At 42.0% G+C, this 22,163-nt stretch overlaps 1 protein-coding gene and 1 non-coding gene across 6 annotated transcripts in view; both read left to right on the forward strand.

The window, feature by feature from the left end:
- Positions 1–22,163, forward strand: part of ZNF652 (zinc finger protein 652) — a 72,480-nt gene that overhangs the window by 31,751 nt on the left and 18,566 nt on the right. For 3 of the 5 annotated variants that reach the window (XM_023204407.3, XM_023204409.3, XM_023204406.3), the window contains exons 2-5: positions 13,759–14,917; positions 19,138–19,285; positions 20,264–20,379; positions 20,848–20,992. In XM_023204407.3, coding sequence (XP_023060175.1) covers positions 14,018–14,917; positions 19,138–19,285; positions 20,264–20,379; positions 20,848–20,992 — 1,309 coding nt within the window. In that variant the 5' untranslated portion in view covers positions 13,759–14,017. Of the gene's footprint in view, positions 1–10,080; positions 10,266–13,758; positions 14,918–19,137; positions 19,286–20,263; positions 20,380–20,847; positions 20,993–22,163 lie in introns of those variants that run through there. The other 2 variants (XM_023204408.3, XM_023204410.3) reach the window with 2 other exon arrangements.
- On the forward strand, positions 4,907–4,969 carry LOC111537731. Its single transcript, XR_002730095.1, has one exon. It is a non-coding gene; the product is annotated as a U7 small nuclear RNA (small nuclear RNA).

Consider the following 22,163-nt stretch of genomic DNA (forward strand, 5'->3'; position numbering starts at 1 on the left):
GCCTCCCAAAGTGCTGGGATTACAGGCTTGAGCCACCACGCCCGGCCTAAAAAAAATTATTTTATTTTATTTTCAGACAGGGTCTTCTTGCTCTCTTGCCCAGGCCAGAGTGCAGTGGTGCTGTTATAACTCACTATAGCCTCAACCGTCTGGGTTCAAATGATCCTCCTGCCTTAGCCTCCCAAAGTGCTAAGACTATAGGCATGAGTCTTGTTAATTCATTTCTGACCATAGATATGCTGGAGAAATTGGGAGAAAAGGGGGTAGGGAGAAGAAGGAAAGATGGTAGAGAAAAATTTAATTTACAAACTTTGTCTAAGTAAATATATGCTACAGGCTGGGTGCAGCGGCTCACACCTGTAATCTCAGCACTTTGGGAGTCCAAGGCAGGAGGATCACTTGAGGCCAGGAGTTTGAGACCAGCCTGGGCAACATAGCAAGACCTCTGTCTTCAAAAAAATTTAAATATATGTCACAAGGAAAGGTAAAATCTGCTCTGTGATGAGAGTTCTTAGCCTGGGGTTTTGGGATCCCTAGAGAATCCATGGATGGATTTCTGGAAATAGGCAGATCCCTTGAAATTGTTTGTAAAATTGTGTGTGTTCTTTTTGGGAGGGAGAGGATTTGTATATTTCAAAAGAATCAGAGAGGAAATATACAGGCTTATGGGAAGGAAAAGGCAGAAGGTATGTTAGCAATTTGTCTTTTTCTATTGGCTATGTTTTGCATATATCATGGTTTGGGTTAAAACTTCCTACCTGGTTTCAAATATTTTTGTTTTAGACTGTTTATTTATACCTGTTGATTTAACACTAGTTCAGTTAAGATGTTTTCAAAAATGTTATATTTATTTATTCATTTATTTATTTATTTTGAGGCAGTGTTCCCAGGCTGGAGTGCAATGGTGTGATCTCAGCTCACTGCAACCTCAGTCTCCTGTGTTCAAGCAATTCTCCTGCCTCAGCCTCCCAAGTAGCTAGGATTACAGGTGCCAACCACCACGCCCAGCTGTTTTTGTATTTTCGGTAGAGACAGAGTTTTGCCACGTTGGCCACACTGGTCTTGAACTCCTGACCTCAGGTAATCCACCCACTTTGGCCTCCCAAAATGCTGGGATTACAGGTATGAACCACCATACCTGCCTTTTATTTTAGTTTTTGAGACGAAATCTCACTCTCACCCAGGATGGAGTACAGTGCTGCAATCTCAGCTCACTGCAATCTCCATCTCCCTGGTTAAACCAATTCTCCTGCCTCAGCCTCCCAAATAGCTGGGACTACAGGCATATATTACCATGCATGGCTAGTTTTTGTACAAAATGTTAATTTTTGAAGTGTCCAAGAGTTTTTGTTAATGAGAAAACAGTAACACTCCTTTGTCTTTTTGTAGGCCAAATGTATAAAATAAATTCCCAGCATTTTCTGATATTTGTGATTTTTATTTTTATAAAATACAAGAATGTAATAAAGGCATTTCTGAGTTATTTTCATTTTCTAAATGAGTTTTAAATTCAGGTTCACAATGATCTAGTCAATTTGACACCTGTCTTAGTGGATTATACAATGTGAACATCTGTACCTATAGTTATACCTGATAGATATACCTCAGCTCTAATTTGCAGTGTTACCTTTAGAAGTTTAAGAAAAGGCACATTCAGCCAGGCACGGTGGCTCACACCTGTAATGCCAGCACTTTGGGAGGCTGAGGTGGGTGGATCACCTGAGATCAGGAGTTAATTAGTATTTGATTTCTTCTTTGACCCTGGGCGTGGTGGTTATTGGTGAAAGTTAAGATTGCTTCAGCTGACTTGTGTAATGACTAATGCACATTAGTTTGTATTATCTTATATGGAAATGTGGAAACTGTTGATGCTTGAAGGTAATTAGGTAGTACCTAGGAAGAGTGCGTCTCTCCTTTGTCCTCTTTTACCGGTTGCACTTGCACATTATTGAGGAAACACAATGGCAGTCTCGTTTAAATGCGTGTGTAAAAAACTACAGTTAAATTTTATTTTTATGAAAGCTTTGTCTAAAACTGAAGGTGACAAGCATTTCTCAATTTCACTTCTTACAGAGAGTGGATTAGATGGACTACTTAAAAATTGTTTGACATAGTACATTTTTATTAGATGAGACTGTAGTTCTGTTTTTTGACCACATAAAATATAGGCATCTGAGAACAGCTTGTAATGCTTATCCAAAATAAGGCCCAGTGATATATGACGTTTGAGGTTTTTGTTTGTTATGAAGATGACTGTTACAAGTTGACGTTGGTAGCTTTTCGAGTGTATTTCAGGTCGACATTGTGAGCACCTTGGAAATGAAGGACATTTATAAATATGCGTTGATACTGTGATAACAAAACCCTTTTCAATATAAATTTTGTTTCTATAACTTCTACTTTACATACAAAATTCAAAGTTGACAAATTTATTTAGGTTTTACCCATTTGAAAGCTTACCATTTTGTTGCAAGAAGATGAACTAAAAATATACTTTAAATTTTGAGTCTTTAGTTTGTTAAAAGTGGTTACTGTGAAACCCAGACTACAGGTGAATCAATTTGAAAATCAAAATGTATCCATATGAATTAACCTAACTTTCTGGACATTCTGAAGGAAGGTATGAGTTTCACTAGTTAAGGATAAAATTTACACCCTCAAACACGAGTCTGGAATTCTGTTATTTGCTTTGTATTGTAAAGGTATTTTGTTGTTCAAAAACCTAAGTACATCTTTTGAGACTGTTGTTTACCATTAACTCAGTAGGAGACAGTATGGTAAACTTGGACTAGGAGTTAGAAAAGCATAATTCAAACACTTGTCCCATCACTTACCAGCAATGACAACGGGAAAGTTGAGCCTCATCTGTAAAATGGGAGCAGCATTTGTGTTAGTCTGTTTGCACTGCTGTAAAGGAATACCTGAGGCTGGGTAATTTGTAAAGAAAAGAGGTTTACTTGGGCTCGTGGTTCTGCAGGCTGTAGAAGCCTGTCGCCGACATCTGCTCGGCTTCTGTTAAGGGTCTCAGAAAGTGTACAATCATGGCAGAATGCAAAGGGGGACACAGGTGTATCACATGCTCAAAGAGCAAGCAAGAGATTGGGGGGAAGTGCCACAGTCTTAACCAGATCTCATGTAAACTCAGAGCAAGAAATAACTCATTCCCTCGAGGACGGCACCGGGCCATTCATGAGGGATCTGCCCCCATGACCCAAACACCTCCCACCAGGCCTCACCTCCAACATTGGGGATTACATTTCAGCATGAAATTTAGAGAGGACAAAACATCCAAACCATATCAGCATTCCAAGTCATTGTAGGGTAATCATGCATAAGTAGGTTAAAAAAAAAAAAAACCCACATGGTTTCATTACTGTCATTTTCCTGTGGTGTTGCTTGTGTGCAACATTTTTACCTTCCCCCTTCTCCATCTGACTTCTGCTTGTCCTTCAAGACCAGCCCCAGCTTTATCTCATCTCTGAAACTTCCCATGGCCTGTTCACCACCTCCCTTCACACACTGCCACTGTATGTTATGTGTATAGGTGAGTGTATTTATTTAGCAAATACTTATAATAGTGCTTACTATTGCTAAGTATTCTCATAAGCATTTATACCAGTAATCCATGAGGTAGATACTACTACTATCTCCATTGTACATATACAGAAAATTAGACATAAAGAAGTTAAGCAACTTACTCAAGGTCATGACCCACCTATGAGGTTTTAGAGCCAGATTTCTAATGCAGGCAGTCTGGTTTCAGAGTTTGTGCTCTTAACAGCTATACTGTGTTTTACTTTTTTAAAAATTATGGGTGTGATGGCTCAAGCCTGTAATTCCAACTCTTTGGGAGGCAGAGGCAGGCAGATTACTTGAGGCCAGGAGTTCGAGACCAGCCTGGATAACATGGTGAAACCTTATCTCTACTTAAAAAAAAAAGTATATATTTAAAAGTAGACATAAATTCTCGTTATGTTACTCACGTTAGTCTTGAACTCCCTTGCTTCAAGTGATCCTCCTGCCTCAGCCTCCCAAAGTGCTGAGATTACAGGCATGAGCCACTGTGCCTGATCTGCTATGCTATATCTTCATGTCTGTCTCTCCAGGTACACCTTTGAGCACCTTGATGGTTCCAACTCCTACAATACCTAACACATAGTAGGCAATTCATAAACATTTAACAAATATATGATAAATATGCCTTATGTAGGCCAGGCGCAATGGCTCACGCTTGTAATCCCAGCACTTTGGGAGGCTGAGGCGGCGGATCACGAGATCAGGAGTTCGAGACCAGCCTGGCCAACACAGTGAAAGCCCGTCTCTAGTAAAAGTACAAAAATTAGCTGGGCGTAGTGGCAGGGGCCTGTAATCCCAGCTACTAGGGAGGCTGAGGCAGGCGAATCACTTGAAACCCAGGAGGCGGAGGTTGCAGTGAACTGAGATTGTGCCACTGCACTCCAACCTGGGCAACAGAGCTAGACTCTGTCTCGGGGGGGAGGGGGAAGATATATATATATTCAGCTCCAGGTGCTCTAACCACATCCACAGTTCTTTTCTTACCATACTTCTTTTTTCTTTTTTTTTTTAGAAAAAAATGTTGCCCAGGCTAGTCTCCTGGACTCAAGCAATTCTCCCACAGTACTGAGATTACAGGCATGAGCCACTGCACCTGGCCATACTTCTTATGTTTGCTACATAACTCTGCTTTATTAGTCTCATACTTCTTCCTTGATTTAATTTTGAATACAGATATTTTTGCTATACTGCCATATGTGCTTTTCCAAAAAGTCCCCATTCTGCAAAATTGTGCACTAAAGTAAACAGGATTTACGGGGAAAATAGAGTTGAGGCAAACCACTCTAAATCTGTGGAACACCGTAGTCCTTGCACTAATAAAAACAAAAATAAATGTTTCAACTCTTTTAGAATTTGTCTAGCAGGTTTTTTGGTCTTCGTGGAAAAAACCCCAAAAATAAAAAAAATTAAAGAAAATAAAATTAACCATAATAAAAACATATTAAATCTCCACTGGCATATATTTCAGTGTTTACAGACTTAATTCCTTGGATGGTTGTTTCCTCCTCTGAGATTTTGGACCATGAGGACCTTTGCTTCCAATATAGACCAGTTTCATCAAAATAATTTTTTTTGTTTGTTTTCTTTTGAGACAAGATCTCACTCTGTCACCCAGGCTGGAGTGCAGTGGCACAATCTTGGCTCACTACAGCCTCTGCCTCCTGGGTTCAAGCAGTTCTCGTGCCTCAGCCTCCCAAGTAGCTGGGACCACGGGTGTGCAGCACCATGCCTGGGTAATTTGTGTGTGTGTGTGTGTGTAGAGACGAGATTTCACCATGTTGCCCAGGCTGAAGGCCTACCTTGTTTTATTGCACTTTGCTAACAAATTGAAGGTTTGTTATAACTATCCATCGAGCAAGTCTGTCAGTGTCATTTTTCCAACATGTGCTCACTTTGTGTCTCTGTGTCTCATTTTTGTAATTCTCCCAATATTGAAAACATTTTCTTTGCTATCTGTTAATGGTGATCTGTGATAAGTGATCTTTGATGTTACTGTTTTGGGGTGCTATAAACCATACTCATATAAGATGACACACTTCATTGATAAATATCATATGTGTTCTTACCATACTCATATAAGATGACACACTTCATTGATAAATATCATATGTGTTCTTACTGTTCCACAGACCAGCTGTTACCCAGTCTCTCTCCCTCTCCTCAAGCCTTCCTATTCCCGACACAACAATATTGAAATTAGGCCAATTAATAACTCTACAGTGGCCTCTCAGTGTTCAAGTGAAAGGAAGAGTCACCCCCCTCTCTCATTTTAAATCAAAAGCTAGAGATGATAAAGCTTAGTGAGGAAGGCATGTCAAAAGCCAAGACAGGCCAAAACGTAGGCCTCTTGTGCCAGACTATCAAGTTGTGAATGCAAAGGAAAAGTTTTTGAAGGAAATTTAAAAGTGCTACCCCAATGGGCCGGGCACGGTGGCTCACACCTATAATCCCAGCACTTTGGGAGGCCAAGGTGGGCAGACCACCTAAGGTCAGGAGTTTGGGACCCCCCTAGCCAACATATTAAAACCTAGTGTCTATTAAAAATACAAAAACTAGCTGGGTGTGGTGGTGCATGCCTGTAATCCCAGCTACTCGGTAGGCTGAGGCAGGAGAAATGCTTGAACCTGGGAGGTGGAGGTTGCAGTGAGCTGAGGTCATACCACTGTACTCTAGCCTGGGTGACAAAAGTGAAACTCCATCTCAAAAAACAAAAGAAAAGTGCTACCCCAGTGAACACACGAATGATAAGAAAGTGAACCAGCTGGCTGGGTGTGGTGGCTTTCTCCTGTAATCCCAGCACTGTGGGAGTCCAAGGTGGGCGGATCACCGGAGGTCAGGAGTTCAAGACCAGCCTGGCCAACATAGTGAAATATCGTCTCTACTAAAAATACACAATTAGCCAGATGTGGTGTACACCTGTAATCCCAGCTACTTGGGAGGCTGAGGCAGGAGAATCGCTTGAACCCAGGAGGCGGAGGTTGCAGTAAGCTAAGATCACGCCACTGCACTCCAGCCTGGGTGACAGGTGAGACTGCGTCTCAGGAAAAAAAAAAAAAAAAAAAAGTGAAATAGCCCTATTGCTGAGATGGAGAAGGTTTTAGTGGTTTGCATAGAAGATCAAGCCAAACACAACATTCCTTTAAGCCAAAGCTAGAACAAGGTCCTAACTGTTCAATTCTTTGAAGGCTGAGAAGTGAGGAAGCTACAGAAGAAAAGTTGGAAGCCAGCAGAGAGGTTGGTTCATGAGGTTTAAGGAAATAAGCTATCTCCATAATGTAAAAGTGCAAGGTGAAGCAGCATGTGCTGATGTAGAAGCTCCAGCAAGTTATCCACATCTAGCTAAGATCATTTTCTGGTGTAGACAAAATAGCCTTATATTGAAAGAAGATGCCATCTAGGACTGTCATAGATAGAAGTGAATGCCTGACTTCAAAAGATAACCTGACTCTCTTGTTAGGGGCTAATGCAGCTGGTGACTTGAAGGTGAAGCCACCTTACTATTCTAAAAATCCAGAGGCCCTTATGAGTGATGCTAAATCTACTCAGCCTATGTGTTAGAAATGAAACAATAAAGCCTGAATGACAGCACACCTGTTTACAGCATGGTTTACTGAATATTTTAAGCCCACTGTTGAGATCTACTGCTCAGAAAAAAAGATTCCCTTCAAAATATTATGGCTCATTGACAGTGCACCTAGTTACCCAAGAGCTCTGATGGAGATGTACAAGGAGATGAATGTTGAATATTGTTTTCATGCATGATAATTTAATATTCATTCTGTAGCCCATGGATCAATGAGTAATTTTTACCTCCTAGCTTTATTATTTATAAAATTGATTTTGTACTATAGCTGCCATAGATAGTGATTCCTCTGATGAGTCTAGGCAAAGTAATTTGAAAACCTTCTAGAAAGGATTCACCACTCTAGATACCATTAAGAACATTTGTGATTCATGGAAAGAGGTCAAAATATCAACACAAACAGGAGTTTAGAGGAGTCGATTCCAAGCCTCATGGACAACTTTGAGGGTTTCAACGCTTCAGTGGAGGAAGTCACTGCAGATGTGGTGGAAATAGCAAGAGAACCAGAATTAGAAGTGGAGCCTGAAGTATGACTGAATTGCTGCCATCTTTTGATAAAACTCGAACAGATGGAATCTACTCCTGGTGAAGATGTTGTGAACGTTATTGGAATGACAAAGGATTTAGAATATTCCATAAACTTAGTTGTTGAAGCAGTGACTGGGTTTGAGAGGATTGACTCCAATTTTGAAAGAAGTTCTACTGTGGGCAAAGTGTTATCAAACAGCATCATATCCTACAGAGAAATCTTCTTTGAAAGAAAGAATAAGTCAATGCAGCAAATTTCATTGTTGTCTTATTTTAAGAAATTGCCACAGCCATCCCAGCCTTCAGCAACCACCACCCTGATCATGCAGCAGCCATCAACATTGAAGCAAGACCCTCCATTGGCAAAATGATTGATTCACTGAAGGATCAGATAATCGTTAACATTTTTTAACAATAAATTTTTTTTTTTTTTTTGAGACGGAGTCTCGCTCTGTCGCCCGGGCTGGAGTGCAGTGGCCGGATCTCAGCTCACTGCAAGCTCCGCCTCCCGGGTTTACGCCATTCTCCTGCCTCAGCCTCCCGAGTAGCTGGAACTACAGGCGCCCGCCACCTCGCCCGGCTAGATTTTTTTTGTATTTTTTAGTAGAGACGGGGTTTCACCATGTTAGCCAGGATGGTCTCGATCTCCTGACCTCGTGATCCGCCCGTCTCGGCCTCCCAAAGTGCTGGGATTACAGGCTTGAGCCACCGCGCCCGGCCGTAACAATAAATTATTATTTTATTCTTTTTTTTTTTTTTTTTTTGAGACAGAGTGTTGCTCTGTCGCACAGGCTGGAGTACAGTGGCACAATCTCAGCTCACTACAAGCTCCACCTCCCGGGTTCACGCCATTCTCCTGCCTCAGCCTCCCGAGTAGCTGGGACTACAGGCGTCTGCCACCACGCCCAGCTACTTTTTTGTATTTTTAGTGGAGACGGGGTTTCACCGTGTTAGCCAGGGTGGTCTCGATCTCCGGACCTCGTGATCCACCCGCCTCAGCCTCCCAAAGTGCTGGGATTACAGACATGAGCCACCGCACCCGGCCACAATAAATTATTTTTAAATTAAAACATGTACATTGTTTTTTAAGATACAAAGCTATTGCACACTTAATAGACTACAGTGTAATATAAACATAACTTATATGCACAAGGAAACCAAAAAATTTGTGTGACTTGCTTTATTGAGGTATTTGTTTTATTGCGGCGGTCTGGAGCCAAACCGGCAATATCTCTGAGGTGTGACTGTTCTTTCAGCTTCATCAGGTATAAAGTGGAAAGAGTTTTATTCATGAAGTCACTGAAGGAACCATTGCTTGCATTAAAGGAAGGTACAGAAGTAGAGTGTTTAGCTTTTTTCTTGAGGTCTTCGTGTATTGCTAAGGCTTGCTTTCTCTGTAATTTTGAGAAAGCTTGTTCCTGATCACTTCAGACATTTAACTTGGGAAAATCTTGTATAAACTAACATTGCTTCTGAGTTATTCTGCTATCATTTCCCTATTTACTAATAGCATTTGAATTAATTCACATTAGAAAAATATGCTTTGTAGCAGAACTCATCTTTAGTCTCTTTAAAAAAGCTATTTTATTGAGTACCATCTTAATCAGTGGTTGTGAAAGCCAAATATTTGATTTGATCTTTGCCTCAAGACTGAATTCTATACAGGCTTTGTAGCGCAAAGATTTCAGTTTTACATTAAGCACTTGCCTCTTCTTACTCTGCAAATCCCTGACTTTCTGGATTTCTTTTATTCTTGATTATAAATTGATCATTATTTTCTGAATTCATCCTTTTCATGTGATAATTTGTTAAATACAACTAACAGTGTTAGAATACAACACACTTATAATAGTCCATTTTCCCACTAGAGCTGTTAGCTCTTGTGGTATATTATCTACCTTCTGGGATAGCTGATAGTTTCACTGATCATTTCACCACTGTATAATATAAGTTGCTGATCTTTCAGCCTCCAATAACTTTCCTTGCCTCCTTCCACCCAGCTCCTAAGGCTTTGTCATATATTTTAGGCTTTTTGGTAAGGTAGCACCCCACTTCTGGTGTCTACTCAGAGCAGCTTGGATAAGCCAAATTATGCTGTGGTAATAAACAATGCAAGATCTCAGTGGCTTTAAAAACACACTGTGTGGCTGGGCGCAGTGGCTCACGCCTGTAATTCTAGCACTTTGGGAGGCCGAGGTGGGTGAATCACCTGTGGTCAGGGGTTCAAGACCAGCCTGACCAACATGGTGAAACCCTGTCTCTACTAAAAATATAAAAAAACTGGGCGTAGTGGTGGGTGCCTGTAGTCCCAGCTATTCAGGAGTCTGAGACAGGAGAATCACTTGAACCCGGGAGGCAGAGGTTGCAGTGAGCCGAAATCATGCCACAGCACTCCAGCCTGGGTGACAGAGTGAGACTCTGTCTCAAAACAAAACAAAACAAAAACACCAAGAAAATACACTATGTCTATCCAGTAGGTCGTCTTAGTTGTTACGGGACCAAGCTGAGAGCAACCATCACCTGAAAGATTGCTAGCCACTGTGCCAGAAGGAAAAGAGGTCTGAAGGATTTCATATTGGTTAGTAAATGCCCTTCCTCTCCCTGTCACATCTCATAATATGCTGACCAGAAGTAGTCACAGGACCCCATCCAACTACAGGGAATAGGAGTTGTGGGCGTGGTTTAAAAAGTGTAGCCTAGCCTGGGTGCAGTGGCTCACACCTGTAATCCCAGCACTTTGGGAGGCTAAGGCAGGAGAATTGCTTGAACCCGGGAGGTGGAGTTTGCAGTGAGCTGAGATTGCACCACTGCACTCTAGCCTGGATGACAGAGCAAGACTCTGTCTCAAAAAAAAAAAAATAAATGAGCTGGCCATGGTGGTGTGTATAGCCCCAGCTACTCCAGAGGCTGAGACAGGAGAATTGCTTGAACCCAGGAGGCGTGGTTGCAGTGAGCCGAGATTGCACCATGCACTCCAGCTTGGGCGACAGAGCAAGACTCCGTCTCCAAAAAAAAAAAAAAAAAAAGTGTAGCCTACCATGTGCCCAGAAAGCTGAGAGTCAGAAATATTTGGAAAATGAATTGATGATTACTCTTTATTTTTTTTCTTTGTCTTTCTGGTTTTTGTTTAACTCCTAGCTTTTGCTAGCTAATTGAATTTTAAATCGCTCCTCCCTTACTTAATTTGAGATAGTTAATATGAGTTTATTTAAATGATACTCATAGTAGTTCACATTATTTCCATGGGTGAGTTTTGGCACATGTAGAATAAGGTTGCTAGGATTTTCCTACTTAAAATATGAGGCATGAAACTGGTACAAAAAGATAAGCAGTTAAAAGAATAGTTGAGTTTAAATTATTTCAAGGTGTCCTTTGTCATAGTAGAAATAGACCATGAGCTTTGGAGTCAGGCAGGCCTGTAGTCAAATACTACGTCTGTCATTTGATAGACTTGTGATCTTAGACAAATTAGGTTGCCTCTCTGAGCCACAATTTTACTATTTATAATACAAGAAAGTATGAATATATCTATTCACATGTCAGGTAAAACATGGTAGCATTTATTACCACAAATTCCTGAAATTCCATTAAAGCAAAAGTAAAATAAGTTTTTTAAAAAAGAATAAATTCACAAGGAAAAAGAAAATGGAAGAGAAGACAAAGGACTAGTGTAGGAGTGATAGAAATAATTGTGAACTACTCATAGTCATAGTAGTCATAAATACTGATTTTTTTCAAAGTTGTGATATAACTATATTGGGAGCATGAGGGAAGACTTGGGAACGATAAGGTAACAAAACTAGAGAGCCGGGCGTGGTGGCAGGCGCCTGTAGTCCCAGCTACTCGGGAGGCTGAGGCAGGAGAATCGCGTGAACCTGGGAGGCAGAGCTTGCAGTGAGCCGAGATCACGCCACTGCACTCCAACCTGGGTGACAGAGCAAGAGTCTGTCTCAAAAAAAAAAAAAAAAAACTAGAGAGAGACAAGGTAATATCTGAAATTGAAATAAAAAGTCCAGAAACAGAAATATAATCAAATTATGTAGAAATATGGAATTAAATGGAGAGGGGGCAGCTAAAACAGCATTATTGCCTCCAGGGAATGGGACTGAGATAAATTGGAGTACGGCCAATACATTTGAATTGTGAAACTATGAATTTTTAAAATGATTATTTTGATAAAAATTGAATTTAAAAACCAGTCCCACCAGCCTGGGTAACATAGGGAGACCCCATCTCTAAAAATTTTTTTTAAAAATTAGCTGAGTGTGGTGGCGCATGCCTGTGGTCCTAGCTGTTCAGGAGGCTGAGGTGGGAGGATCACTTGAACCCAGAAGGTTGAGGCTGCAGTGAGCCATGATTGCACCACTGGACTCCAGCCTGGGCAACGGAGTGAGACCCTGTCTTCCCCCCCTGCCCCCCCGCCCCGCGAGATGGAATCTAATCTAGCTCTGTTGCCAGGCTGGAGTGCAGTGGCGTGATCTCGGCTCACTAGAATCTCCACCTCCCAGGTTCAAGCGATTCTCCTGCCTCAGCCTTCTGAGTAGCTGGGATTACAGGCATGCGCTGCTATGCTCAGCTAATTTTTGGATTTTCAGTGGAAACGGGGTTTCACCATGTTGACCAGGATGGTCTTGATCTCCTGACCTCGTGATCCGACTACCTTGGCCTCCCAAAGTGCCGGGATTACAGGCGTGAGCCACAGCACCTGGCCCGAGACCCTGTATTAAAAAAGAAATCAACCCCACAGTTTTGTGGTGGGTATTAAATAATGAACAATAAAACCTATTATAGTGCCTATGTCCATAGCAGGCATTTAATAAATACTAATTTCCTTCCTTTTGTCGATTATTGTTTACAGTAATATTCATACGACTCAGAGGATAGGTGGGTTGGCTAAACAGCAATGTGAGTATGCCACTAAGCAAATTATATGCCCTGCTAAGCTTTCTAAAAATTAATATTGGATGGTTTTATTTTTCTTGGAACCGTATCAACCTGATGGGTATGGTTTCTTAGAATTTAGACTCCTGTGCAACTGACACATAAAAAAATCACCCACTTACTGAGTGGGTGTAGTGAGCTATGCACAGAACAAATGTTAAAATATTTGGCAACTTTGAAATTACTCCAATAAACATGAAAACAATTATATTTAAACCTAGATTATAAATTATTTAAGGCCAAGGACATTTTTCTTCTCTTCTATAGTTATGTCAATTAACTATTTTATTTCCAGGGACCACAGTGCTTACCCCACTACCACCTTTGTTCTGCGAGCTCTCACTGTGGTGGACATGTGATTGATGTTGAAAGAAAGTCAGCCAATATAAAGGTGTTGTGTGTTTCATGCCCAACGCTTTGTAAACTAGACTGTAAAGGTCTTGTGGATAGAGACCATATGTTTTGTCATATCAGCATATTCCGTAGTATCCAGGAAAATGAATGCTGTGCAATATTATTTTATTCATCAAATATATACTGTATGCTAGATACTGTGCTAAGCTCTGAGGATATCTCAGTGAACTGGACAGATGTGGCTTTTGCTGTTGTAAAATTTATAGTCTAACAGAAAATGTTTATGAATTCCTATAATCAAAATAATGGCCCATACTGAAACATTTAAGCAGTTAAAAGCATTGTGTATGTAAAGAGTTTAATAATTTTGGCCGGGTGTGGTGGTTCATGCTTGTAATCCCAGCACTTTGGGAGCCCGAGGTGGGTGGATCACGAGGTCAGGAGTTCAAGACCAGCCTGGCCAAGATGGCAAAACCCCGTCTGTACTAAAAATACAAAAATTAGCCCAGCGTGGTGGCAGCTGCCTGTAATCCCAGCTACTGAGGAGGCTAAGGCAGGGAAACCGCTTGAACCCGGGCAGCAGAGGTTGCAGTAAGCCAAGATTGCACTACTGCACTCCAGCCTGGGTGACAGAGTGAGACTTCATCTCTAAATAATAATAATAATATTTAATAATTATTATTATTTAAGCTATGTTTCTGGTGATTTAAATTCATGCTATAAAAAGGAAATAGTGGTGTTATCTGATGTTTTTTCCTCTTTGCTTTTCTTTGTAGATAAGATGCTTCCAAGTCCCTTGCAGCTCTCTTCAGAAGAAAAATCACTAGTACTCTGCTCTTGCCGTAATACCAAACCTTTTTGACTCATGCTTTGGTGCTGCAACACTGGAAGAATTGCACACAATTTCCAGGAATATCTTTTTTTCATTTGAGTGATTCTTTGTGGATGAAAAAAGATTTGAGTCTTAATAATTACCTTGTTTTAAAGCTATTTTCTTTATAGTCTGAACTGCTTAATAAATTGGGCCACTTACCAATGAGCCACACAGCCAGTTCTTGTCAGGAACTGGTTGAAAACTGTGCTGTGCATGTAGCAGGAATGGCACAAGAAGATAGCCGTCGTGGTCAAGTGCCATCTTCCTTTTATCATGGTGCCAACCAAGAACTTGACCTGTCCACCAAAGTGTACAAAAGGGAGTCAGGAAGTCCTTATTCTGTGTTAGTGGACACCAAGATGAGCAAGCCACATCTCCATGAAACAGAAGAACAGCCATATTTCAGGGAGACAAGAGCAGTGTCTGACGTGCATGCTGTTAAGGAGGACCGGGAGAATTCTGATGACACAGAAGAGGAAGAGGAAGAAGTCTCTTACAAAAGGGAGCAGATCATAGTGGAGGTAAACCTTAATAATCAAACATTAAATGTATCTAAAGGGGAAAAGGGTGTCTCTTCTCAGTCCAAAGAGACTCCTGTTCTTAAGACAAGCAGTGAGGAGGAAGAGGAAGAGAGTGAGGAAGAGGCCACAGATGACAGCAATGACTATGGAGAGAATGAAAAGCAGAAGAAAAAGGAGAAGATAGTAGAGAAAGTCAGCGTTACACAAAGGAGAACCAGGAGAGCTGCCTCTGTTGCCGCAGCTACCACTTCCCCTACTCCCAGAACTACAAGAGGTCGTAGGAAGAGTGTAGAGCCACCTAAGCGTAAGAAGCGGGCCACAAAGGAGCCCAAAGCACCAGTCCAGAAAGCTAAGTGTGAAGAGAAAGAGACTCTGACCTGTGAGAAGTGCCCCAGGGTATTTAACACTCGCTGGTACCTGGAGAAGCACATGAACGTTACTCATAGGCGCATGCAGATTTGTGATAAATGTGGCAAGAAGTTTGTCCTGGAAAGTGAGCTGTCCCTTCACCAGCAAACAGACTGTGAAAAAAACATTCAGGTAGGTTTCATCACCGAGAGGGCAAACTTTTCAGGATAAAACCTGGCTGTTCAGATTCATCTGGTATCCGCCCAAGAGAATAAATACAATAGAGGCTGAAGGGACAGATTTCACCAATTTATCATTTGAAAAGCTCCTGCTTTGGTCTTTTCTAAACCAAGGCTTTTATTTCGAAAGCATTAAATTTGACGCTGGACTAGTGGGAACACAGGCACACTGGAAGGGGGATCTGTTATAGTTGATTGACCAGGAGGTTAAAATCAACACCAACTTTGCACTGAGATTCACTGTTGTAGGACATGTAATAGAATTCGTTCTGGCATCTTCTCTGTGGAGGTAGGAGTTACTGATTAAAGGTTAGGAGTAGAGAAAGGTCCCTTTCTGGGTTTATAATGATGCCAGATTCTAGTACAGCTGATGGGGACAAAAACCATCATGACTCAGACCGGTGGAAATGGAAGATCTTCAGCAGTGAGTTTGCTTTTACCATTGGAGAGATGACAACACTAAATTTGCCAAGAGGCTGAGCCCATGGGAATATGCAAACTTTAAGCAGAGGCTGAGCTGGTTGAAAATGTTGCCCACCTGGCACTAGGTTTACACAATGCCACTGTACAGTATTGTTAAGGTAACAAAATAATGGTATTCAAACCAGGTTGGTGTCATGAAAGGACTATATTGTGATAGGTTAAAGAGGTATGCTAATTATATTATGACAAATGGATTGCAGTTATATTGGTTTGCACATGTGAATGCATATTAATGAATATAAGAGGTAAGTCTATTCATGTCTCCGTAAGATATGTAACAGAAATATTTTGTACCATATTTAAGCTAAACTTGTAAAGGATAAATTGTGTTGTTTTGTTTTGTTTTTTTGGTGTGCTTCTAATATTGGTAGTTACTTTTTAAGTTTCACTTTTCTTCCGTTGCTTTTAATCAACAACTGAGATCATTGCTCTACTTTAAAGAGTTTTAAAAAATGGAAATTGCGTTTGCTAAAATTTCACCGCTTTTGATTCTTCAATTGTGACTTGATCTCCGACACGCTGGGTAAATAAAAGAAGACCAAGTCATGGAGCCCATGTCCTCCGGTAACTGCCAGTGCCCTGGCTTGGGTAGGAGTTGTCTGCAACACTTCAGGCCAAAGGCAGTGTGGTGCCCTGCTGCACTCTAGGGAGTGTGGTGCCCTGCTGCGCTCTAGGGAGTGTGGTGCACTGCTGAGCTCTAGGGAGTGTGGTGCCCTGCTGCGTGCTAGGGAGTGTGGTGCACTGCTGCACTCTAGGGGTCAAACTTGGATTCTGTAATGATCCGTTACTGAAAGTGTTCTTGATCTTTATATATAGGTTTTGTGGGGTGTTTTTTTTTTTTTTTGACTTAAATCTGTTTAAGTTACAGAAAAGAAAACATTTAATAAATACTTTTTGTGTGTGACTTTCCTCACAATTCTTCATCATACTACTTTTAAATTTGTGTTTTAAGTTTTGTGGATTCTGCTAAATGAACTTCATTCAAATTCCTAAACAACACTGTACTTTGTTCTTATGTATAGATCCTAATAATCCTGATGACCTGGTAACAAATGAAAACTAAAACCCCAGGCTGGGCGTGGTGGCTCACACCTGTAATCCTAGCACTTTGGGAGGCCAAGACGGGTGGATCACCTGAGGTCAGGAGTTCGAGACCAGCCTTACCAACATGGAGAAACCCCGTCTCTATTAAAAATACAAAATTAGCCAGGCGTGGTGGCGCATGCCTATAATCCCAGCTACTCGGGAGGCTGAGGCAGGAGAATCGCTTGAACCTGGGGGGCAGAGGTTGCAGTGAGCCGAGATTGCACCACTGCATTCCAGCCTGGGTGACAGAGCGAGACTCTGTCTCAAAAAAAAAAAAAAAAAAACTAAAACCCTGCCCTAAGGCCGGGTGCAGTGGCTCATGCCTGTAATCTCAGCACTTTGGGAGGGTTGCCTGAGCCCAGGAGATTGATCCTGCAGTAAGCCATGATAGCACCACTACATTCCAGCCTGAGCAGCAGAGTGAGACTGTCTAAACAACAACAACAACAAAAAAACCTGCCCTACAAAATGTCTGATAGTAGTAGTCTCCTTTTCTAGAGCATTTTCCAACCAGAGGTTTATATTTTAACTCTTAGAGTTCTTGTTTCCTGAAGTGACAATGATGTTTAGAGAGATCTTTATTTACAGTGAATTATTTACATGTTCCCATAAGTATCCAAGGGTCTAATGATTACCAAGAGCTTTCTAGTATTGTTTTGCTTTAACCAGAAATACTCTGTTACACATTATGCCTAATATTACAGGCTATTAATGATTCCTGATACAAGGAGCTAGGCAGTATAGCATGTGTTTTCTACAGTTTCTTACAAGAGAGCTCTGGAACTGGTCTGTAAGGGAAAAGGGATAGACTTTAGTTAATTAAAGTTTAGACCAAAAAAAACTTTTTAAAAATTTTTTAAGAAAGAGTGAGGCTGGGTGCAATAGCTCACACCTGTAATCTCAGCACTTTGGGAGGCCGAGGCAGGTAGATCACGAGGTCAGGAGTTTGAGACCAGCCTGGCCAACATAGTGAAACCTCGTCTCTACTAAAAATACAAAAATTAGCCAGGCATGGCACACACCTGTAGTCCCAGCTACTTGGGAGGCTGAGGCAAGAGAATCGCTTGAACCCAGGAGGTGGAGGTTGTGGTGAGCCGAGATCGCGCCACTGCACTCCAACCTGGGTGACAGACTCTATCTCAAAATAATAGTAATAATAGTAGTAATAATTAGAGAGAGTGATACTAAGAGTTTAGAGGGTATATTCTGCCAGAGGGAAGTGTTTGAAAGTGTAAATTAGATTTGGGGAAATATAATAACATTTCAATTATTCATGTTAATAAATGCTCCAAATGCTTTTTTTTTTTTTTTTTTCCTGAGACAGTCTCGCTCTGTTGCCCCGGCTGGAATACAGTGGCGCGATCTTGGCTCACCACAATCTCCGCCTCCCAGGTTCAAGCAATTCTCCTGCCTCAGCCTCCCAAGTAGCTGGGATTACAGGCATGCGCCACTATGCCTGGCTAATTTTGTATTTTTAGTAGAGATGGGGTTTCTCCATGTTGGCCAGGCTGGTCTCAAACTCCTGACCTCAGGTGATCTACCCGCCTTGACCTCCCAAAGTGCTGGGATTACAGGCATGAGCCACTGCACCTGGCTCCAAATGCATTTTCTAAGGCGTAAGAACATTTTTATATTTCTACATACCTATAATACCTATACCACTAATATATATTTTGTTTCATATTGTCTTTATTATACTAATTTAAAATTAGTATATATTCTCTGGTAAACCCTTACTAATTGATGTGGAGGAGGCAGCCACACTTGCTTAATACTTATATTTTTAAAACTTGAATCTCTTGCAACTTCTGTTTAAAAATAAAAAAGCTTGGCTGGGCGTGGTGACTCATGCCTATAATCCCAGTACTTTGGGAGGCCGAGGCAGATGGATCACGAGGTCAGAAGATCGATATCACCCTAGCAACATGGTGAAACCCCGTCTCTACTAAAAATACAAAAAAATTAGCCGGGCGTGGTGGCGCCCGCCTGTAATCCTGGCTACTTGGGAGGCTGAGGCAGGAGAATCACTTGAACATTGCTTGATGTTAGTGGAACTTTCCACTTTTTGTCTTAGTTTTTGCCATTGTTTTCATACTCCCAAAGAGTATCTAAAAGATGCATCTTAGAAAAAGAAGCCGGGCGCGGTGGCTCAAGCCTGTAATCCCAGCACTTTGGGAGGCTGAGACAGGCGGATCACGAGGTCAGGAGATCGAGACCATCCTGGCTAACACAGTGAAACCCCGTCTCTACTAAAAATACAAAAAACTAGCCGGGCGAGGTGGTGGGCGCCTGTAGTCCCAGCTACTGGGGAGGCTGAGGCAGGAGAATGGCGTAAACCTGGGACGCGGAGCTTGCAGTGAGCTGAGATCCAGCCACTGCACTCCAGTCTGGGTGACAGAGCAAGACTCCGTCTCAAAAAAAAAAAAGAAAGAAAAAGAGAACATACAGATGTTGGTGTTGGAATCTGGGCTCTGTGGAAGAATAGCATTTATCTGGATTCTGGCCTTGTGCCATGAACCTGAAGCACATCCGTTTCATCTGCCAGTAGGCTGGTATGGCATTCTGTAAGTCCCTATAAATATTATTTCTACTTATCCTGTTCAGTGTGTTTCCTGTAACAAATCGTTCAAGAAACTCTGGTCCCTTCATGAGCATATCAAGATCGTCCATGGATATGCAGAAAAGAAATTTTCCTGTGAAATTTGTGAGAAGAAATTCTATACCATGGCTCATGTGCGGAAACACATGGTTGGTAAGTTTTTCTGCTTTTCTCTCATACCTATAATTTTCCCTTGCTCTTCTGTGTGCTTTATGCCCTGGGTTGGGCAGAATATGAGGAATTGCCCTAATCAGTTTTTTTTTTTTTTTTTTTTTTTTTTTTTTTTTGAGGCGGAGTCTCGCTCTGTCGCCCGGACTGGAGTGCAGTGGCCGGGTCTCAGCTCACTGCAAGCTCCGCCTCCCGGGTTTACGCCATTCTCCTGCCTCAGCCTCCCGAGTAGCTGGGACTACGGGCGCCCGCCACCTCGCCCGGCTAGTTTTTGTATTTTTAGTAGAGACGGGGTTTCACCGTGTTAGCCAGGATGGTCTCGATCTCCTGACCTCGTGATCCACCCATCTCGGCCTCCCAAAGTGCTGGGATTACAGGCTTGAGCCACCGCGCCCGGCCCCTAATCAGTTTTGACCTGTTGAAACTGAATGCAATATGTCTTCAGTAAGTATCACCAAATTGGATGGTATAGTCTTCCACACCCAGATTTCTTTTCAACATTATTTTTCTCTTCAGATATTACTATTATAGCCTCACAAAGGCCAGGTGTGGTGGCTCGCGCCTGTAATCCCAGCAGTTTGGGAGGCTGAGGCAGGCAAATCACATGAAGTCAGGAGTTCAAAACCAGTCTAGCCAACGTGGTGAAACCCTGTCTCTACTAAAAATACAAAAATTAGCTGGGTGTGGTGGTGCATGCCTGTAATCCCAGCTACTCAGGAGGCTGAGGCAGGATAATCACTTGAATCCCAGGGGCGGAGGTTGCAGCGAGCCAAGATCAAACCACTGCACTCCAGCCTGTGTGACAGAACAAGACTCCATCTCAGAAAAAAAAAAAAAAAAAAAAAGAGGCTCACAAATCAGTGTAGAAAATTAGGAGGGCATAATTGCTTTACAGTAGGATACATTTTTAGTTTGAGCTTTTTGATGGATTTGTTTTGACACTAAGTACATTCTGTGTTGCAGCACACACAAAAGACATGCCATTTACATGTGAAACCTGTGGAAAATCATTCAAACGCAGTATGTCACTCAAGGTGCACTCCTTGCAGCATTCTGGAGAGAAGCCCTTCAGATGCGAGGTAAGGAATGTGCTACCTACAGGCCCAGGCCTAGGGGTTAGTGTTTGCATAGATGGTGGACCAGTGAGAGAGAGGTATGCTGGAGCAGGAGGCACAAAGCTGCCTTCCACAGAACCTTCAGACGTGTGTTCTGAGCTCAGTGTGTGCTGTCACTGCAAGGTAGAAAAATGTCACTTTTAACACACTGTTAACTCTTAGATTAGGTTAACTTGGAAATAACACACAATGACTTATTTTTCTTTTCTCAGTGATTCTGAGAAGTAGAGTATACTTCAATGATAATTTTGTGAGAAAATTTCCCTTTTATTAGTAACTCACCTGCAGAAATATGGCAAAGCCAAATAGCTGACACAAGCAGGTTCTATTTTGAGTATGAAAAATAAGCCTAATATCAGAGACTATGTTAGGGTGGGCTCAGGTAAAGCTACTATGCTTGGCATTCAAAAATCTCCACTGTGTCCAATGCAGAACTGTGACGAAAGGTTTCAGTACAAGTACCAGCTACGCTCCCACATGAGCATTCATATTGGGCACAAACAGTTCATGTGCCAGTGGTGTGGCAAGGATTTCAACATGAAGCAGTACTTCGACGAACACATGAAAACACACACTGGTAAGAATTTCTTGGGAAAGATACAGATAATGTCTCAAGCACTTGTTGATCATCTGTGGGTCTGTTTTTTAAAAAATCAAAACCACAAATTTGCATTTGAAGCAAAAATCTCACTTTAAATAAACATATGTAAAAATGTAGATTAGTAATACTGAAAAATTTAGCTTTAATAACTCTGATTGTTTAAAAAAGAATTGTTTGTGAGTGCCTTTTAACTTTGAGCTCTTTTAAGACAATGAGATCTTTGCGTGGGGTTCAGGAACTCCTGAAATTGTATGAAACTTGTTTTGAGTATGTGCATATGTTATTTTCCTAAGGAAAGGGTTCTGGAACTTACAAGGATGGAGGACACTGATTGCTTTAATAGAATACCCTTCTCTCTGTTTTTTTTTTTAATTTTTTTTTTTTTTTTTTTTTTTTTTTTTTGAGACGGAGTGTCGCTCTGTCACCCAGGCTGGAGTGCAGTGGCCGGATCTCAGCTCACTGCAAGCTCCGCCTCCCGGGTTCACACCATTCTCCTGCCTCAGCCTCCCGAGTAGCTGGGACTACAGGCGCCGCCACCTCGCCCGGCTAGTTTTTTGTATTTTTAGTAGAGATGGGGTTTCACCGTGTTAGCCAGGATGGTCTCGATCTCCTGACCTCGTGATCCGCCCGTCTCGGCCTCCCAAAGTGCTGGGATTACAGGCTTGAGCCACCGCGCCCGGCCAATTGTTTTTTTTTTTAAGATAGGGTCTCGCTTCCATTACTCAGGCTGGAGGGCAGTGGTGCAGTCTCAGCTCGCTGCAGCCTCTACCTCCCAGGCTCAAGCCATCCTCCCACCTTAGCCAACCAAGTAGCTGGGACCACAGGTGTGCACCACCATGCCTGGCTAATTTTTGTATTTTTTTGTAGAGAGAGGGTTTCGCCATGTTGCCCAGGCTGGTCTCCATCTCCTGGGCTCAAGCGATCTGCCTGCCTCAGTCTCCCAAAGTGCTGGAATTACAGGTGTGAGCCACCAAGACAGCCCCTCTCAGTGTTCTTAAAGTTTGATTTTATACGATTTACCAAAATTCACTACTTTTCAGGAACACATCCATTCCGTGAGGTTAATTAATATTTTAACCACTTGGCCGGGCACGGTGGCTCAAGCCTGTAATCCCAGCACTTTGGGAGGCCGAGACGGGTGGATCAC

This window comes from Piliocolobus tephrosceles, chromosome 16 (genome assembly GCF_002776525.5).
Source record: "Piliocolobus tephrosceles isolate RC106 chromosome 16, ASM277652v3, whole genome shotgun sequence".
NCBI lineage: Eukaryota > Metazoa > Chordata > Mammalia > Primates > Cercopithecidae > Piliocolobus > Piliocolobus tephrosceles.